The sequence below is a fragment of the Gavialis gangeticus genome, unplaced genomic scaffold (genome assembly GCF_001723915.1).
Source record: "Gavialis gangeticus isolate Ggan-Ray unplaced genomic scaffold, GavGan_comp1, whole genome shotgun sequence".
Classification (NCBI taxonomy): domain Eukaryota; kingdom Metazoa; phylum Chordata; order Crocodylia; family Gavialidae; genus Gavialis; species Gavialis gangeticus.
The window spans coordinates 49,384,226-49,389,557 of record NW_017728998.1 but is presented as its reverse complement, the minus strand read 5'-3'; the positions used below and the strand labels follow the sequence as shown (position 1 = coordinate 49,389,557).

The window sequence follows — 5,332 nt, the reverse complement described above, 5'->3', positions numbered from 1 at the left end:
AGATTCGCAAGTGGCTCATCTGGGGGTGCAACTCCCCCTACTGGCGCACCCCAGGAGGCACAGAGGGGCATGTGCCCCCTGGATTAGTGTGAGGAGGGGGTGGGCTGCCACTGCAGGCAGGGGTTGGGGCAGTGCCAGGCTCTTCTCAGCAAAGGGACTGGGCTGGGGCAGCACACAGAGTGGGCAGCAGTGGTGCTGGAAGGGGGGGCTACAGGGTGGGCTCTAGCCACCCCAAAATCTGCCATAACCCCCCCTGAACCTTCCCTCCCAGGATCACCACCAATGTCAAATGTGAAAAGGACCTTTTGTGACTTAGGTCTATAGCAACATCAAATGAATAGGGACCCACTTAATTCGCTATTTTGCAGACACCGCAAAATCCACAATTGTCTGCAAATGTCCCCCCACCCCCCTCCCATCTCTCTGCCAATCAGCAGCGAGGGCCAGGGCTGCCAGGAACATGTGCAAAACTGGCTCTGTGAACTGTGACCAACCCCAAAAATTCCTTTGTCTCGCTGAAAATTAAGTAGGTCCCTACCAACAAAGCCTGTCTTTCAGCTCCTCGTTACTTGTAGAGTGATGGATTCCTAAAATGGTGATGTATACAGATACAACCTCCAGCTAGTATATCTGAAAGGTAGTCCTTCACTTCCTGATGACTGCTGAAAAGGGGGAAAATAGTTTATCATTCCACCCAAAGCCTCCCAGCTAAGGTGCACTGGGAAAAGCTACTCTACTCCCACCTTTAGTTTTTAGGTCTTCTATCCCAGTGTGAATAATGCTAGTTGCTACCTCAGGTATTGCTTATACTTTCCCTAAGTAGCAACAGAACAAGATTAACATTAGAAGTTTCACTAGTGCCCAAAGGATTCTGAATAGCAGTCAACTGACTAAAGCCTTATCCATCTGCATTTATGAAAGGGCTCCACAAAGCAGCTTTGAGCATGAACATTCAGTTTTGCCAAGAAAGGGTATCACAGAGAACCCAGCTGCTGTGAGATCTTTTGAAGGGTGCCACAAGGTATAAGGAGATAAACATAGGCTCAGGCTCATCACTGATTGGCCGCTACCCTACCCCCACTACCTGGCCCCTCTACAAGGAGGTAAACACTGGAATAAATTAGTTTTTTTTTAATAACTGTTGCTCAGTCTTCTTTGAGGAGAAACAGTGTAAAAATAAAGTTAGAATCCATCTTCCAAGTCATAGTTAGAAAGCTGTGGTACATTATTTTTACAAAAGTTAGCACCAGAAGGTTTGACAGAGGAGAATACAAGTCAGTTTTATTTTTAGTTTTGCTCTGAACAGAAAGATGAGAGAATGAGGAAGATAACTTCAAGTTACTGGAAATCACCATCACGAAAGTTGCTATATTTTTTTTTTTTTTATTGCCACTATTGGGGAATGAATATTCATGAAGACTTAGCTCCACTTAATGAAACACTGATCCTAAACTAAGTTTAATTTATCTTCGTTTAGAGCTTGTTGTTTGATTGCTTTGAAGTTGTTTTATGCATTGTGTCTTTTTTTATAAATTGCAATGTCACAAATTTTTACTTCTGTACCTTCTACCAACCTTGGTGGATAACATTGATTTAAAAATAAAAATCATAGTAAAGCATTATTTATAAAGTATAACAACCCAGGATAAAGCCTTAAAATTACACAATCTAACAAATATTTACTTTAAAAATATTTAAGCAGTACCTTTGCTATACAAGTTAAGAAAAAAAAACAACCCCACTGAACTAATGCAAGTCCCTAGTTAAACACCTAAAACCAGTTTGCTGAAACGCTTAACTAGGCTTTAGACATGCTGATGTCTTCTGTAGGTGCAAAGAGAATATTCATTCACTTTCAGTTAACGAATTCATGCTAAGTTAAGAAACCAAATGGGAATTGAGAAACGTTTCTTTTTCTCTTCCAAGTCATGAATCAAAATGAAGTAAGAAAATATAAGATCCTTTTGTTCACACAAAAGCTATAGTGACTAGCAGGGATCTGGGTTTTCCGTTTCCCATGGAAAAAAGAGGAAAATAGTGAATTTTCCTTTTTATCACAGAAAAACAAGGGTTTTTCATTTTAATATGGAAACACGCAGATTTTGCTCTTTTGCAAAGAGCTCTCTACAGGCTGGCAGGGTTCCGGCCTGCAAGGGGCTGGCAGGAGCAGGAGCAAGGCAGTCAGGCAGGGTGTGCAGAGCAGCTCATGCAGCTAAGCGGGGCAGGGTGCGTGAATAGAGGCCCCCATAGGGAGGGAGTTGGGCAGGGTTGGGGCTGGGGTTGTTGCCCATCTGGGCGGTGTGTGGGGCTTGGAGCCTAGGACTGCAAAGTGTGGTTGCAGGGCTGTGGCGGGGGTGGCAACTGCACGTGCTCCCGGAGCAAATAGAGGAGAGCACATGCACGGGGCAAGTGTGGGCTGTGTGCTGCAGGCTTGGGCTCCCTGCCCTGCTGCCGTCTTCTAGGGCTTCCACAGCCCAGCAGGTGGGACCTGGCACACAAGGCAGAGCAGGGTGAGTGGGGGAAGCTCCTTGCCACTGTGAGCCCTACACTGCCCTAGGAAGGTGTCCCCTGCCCACCCCGGATTTTTATCAGGGAAAACAAGGATCCCTGCTGACTAGTAGCAGTCTGGTTATTTACTAACTGTAGACAGTGCTTTGTTTAATCAATCAGTTTTAAACACACTGCATGGTTGAATAAGCTACTTTTTTTCTTATATATTTGCACATTTAAAGTAATTTGCACATGCTAACTGAAATCAAATTTGCAGCTAACCGTCGCTTGCCAAATCACGGGTAAAAAATATAATTTAGTAAATAAAGAGTGAAAAACATACAAAACAGGAATCTGAATAAATGTGTGCTAAGCTATATAAATACTTAAAATAAATGTATATGGATATAGCGTATCAACCTGGTTAGGAAATAGCACAGAACTATGCCAAATAAATATTTCATTTTCTTTAGGAAAATAATCAAAAAAGTACAAACACTAAAGAGTTATAGTGATTATTTAAAAAAGATTTATTCTACTTTATTATTGTGATTTAAAATAATCAATTTGCAATCATAATTTCATTTGGATAAATCCAATTTACCTCTAGCTAAATGATCAAAATACAGAAAAAGATGTAAAATTATATTATACAGCTGTATTATATGAATTAATTAATACAATTTATTGACTTTTATACAAATGAGTCCTAGATGATCCAAAGCAAACACTACATTTCATTTGGGATATAGACCTCCTCTTTTTTTTTTAACTTCATGTAAAACAGGGAATAATAGAAATCAGTAAAAATTTAGGATGGAAAAAGCATACTGGAGTGATGCATCTCTTCTTGTGGTAAAACGTAACTCCAAATTCAATCTGCCTAGACTGCAACACATAAACAGGTTATAGAGCTACTTGAAACTGAAGACAGATTAAGTAATGGTTCAATATAGCATGCCGAAAGATACTATTTCAACTCATTAGGCTGTAGAGTTAGAACAAATAAAGGAATAATTAATTAGGTATTAATCATTCCCACTGCCGTCTTTCAAACACCTCTGTAAGTGGAAGCCTAGTTAGAATCCTTACGAAAAATATTAATGGCTTGGATTCTGTCAACTGGTTTTAATTAGCTTGTTAAATTATATTATACATGAAACTAATATGCTATGTCCATTAAAAGCATTCCCATTTCAGACTTGATTCAGGGATTTAGGAAAAATTAAATTATGCACATGGTCTGTTTTAGATTGATGGGAAATTAACATTGCACAGGACAGCCACAGTCAATTTGAGATTATATATTCACAAAATGATAATGTGTCACTAAAATTTGAAGAGTAGCAATATAGCAGTATGGTATATGTTTGACTTACCACTGCCACAGCATCACTAGAAAGAACAGCATTAATATCCAGCACCGTATAGTAAGCTATGTTGGTCATAATATAGATAACTGTCACAATTGGCATAGAAACGGCAATAGCTAGTGGCAAGTTCCTGATAAAACAAAAATAGGGAAAAAAAAACTAAATTAATGATAACATTGCCTTTTTAGTTACCAATTTTACCTCTAAAAGGCTTTGGAAGCCCTAAGTGCTCAGACTGGTTTACCCAGACAGTCTTCTAGCCCTAGGTTACCTTTTTTAAGGCAGTTTTGGTAATGCAACTCTATATTCTAGTGCATTGCTATCAGCTTCCTAAAAAACAGAGTGTTAGTCATTTTGAGAGGAGATTATAAAGGAGAAGCACATTCAGTTTTACTGCCTCTGTATAATGTTTACAACTAGGGTTAAGCCTTGATTTATAGTTGCTAAACTTAACCACACTTACTAGATTTTCTGAAATGCATTGTGACTCACCATATAACAACAAAAAGGGTAAATACCAGTGAAGCCAGTTTGTTCATAGGCTATATGAACTACTCTGTGGTCCCTCCCTGTGGTAGCATTTGAAGGTCAACAGGTCTCAGAGTGGTGCAGAAGTCAGAATTCATTAAAGCTGTGTTTTCAGTACAATTTTTCTTCAAATGGCTGCAAATTACTGGCGAGTAAAATTCACTATTACTTTGTATTTTCTGTATTTTACACCAATCTTAGGAGCAAATGTAGTAAAGCTAGTAGCCTCAGAACAGAGAGGTTGTTGGAAATCCAATTTTCAAAGCCAAACATACCACACTATTCTGAGATCTGTTGGGAACTTGTTACTGAAATTACTCCACCACTTCATAGGTAGCTACTTCTAGGCAACGCTCAATTACTTATTCTTCTCAAAGCTTAGGTATTGATTTTTGTCTCCACATTAAGAGATTCTGGTCTAATTCCAGATAAAGCAGTTGGGAGGACATGCGGGCAGTTTCAAAGCAACAGATTAGAGCTACTCATCTGCACTTGTCCTAGGCTGTGTGTAGACAAAACTAGAGGCATGTGTGCAGGACACTTTAAAGCAGGCTAAAGGCTTTGGCACCACTTTGGTGTCGGTGTTTGCATGCCTTGGCAACGTATTGTGTATTAATTCTAGCCTCTGTAGAAAATTCGGTGGTGCAATCTGCCTTAAACGAGTTGGGGTAGAGCAAACTAAAACTCCTTCAAGGAATTTTAATTTGCTGCCTCTTCAGCCATGGAGCAAAGCACCAGGCTCCGTGCAGCTCCACGGCTCTGCAAGAAGCCCTGCAGGCAGCCTTGCAGCAGGCTGGGAAAGCACGCTCTCCCCAAGAAAAACAGAGAGCCTGATCTTTCCCCCACTCCCCTCCCTGGAGCCTGCCTGCCTGCCTGAGCCGTGCGGGGGCCGGGTGCTTCCCTCCATGGCTGTGGTACCCCCCGGGACTGCCAAAGCCGGG

The 5,332-nt window shown here is 40.9% G+C and overlaps 1 protein-coding gene across 1 annotated transcript in view; it reads right to left on the bottom strand.

Annotated features, from left to right (window-relative positions):
• SLC7A6 (solute carrier family 7 member 6) overlaps positions 1–5,332 on the bottom strand; it is a 46,189-nt gene that overhangs the window by 23,901 nt on the left and 16,956 nt on the right. Inside the window, 1 exon segment of the mRNA XM_019505916.1 lies at positions 3,870–3,993. Within this exon segment, the coding sequence (XP_019361461.1) occupies positions 3,870–3,993 (124 nt within the window).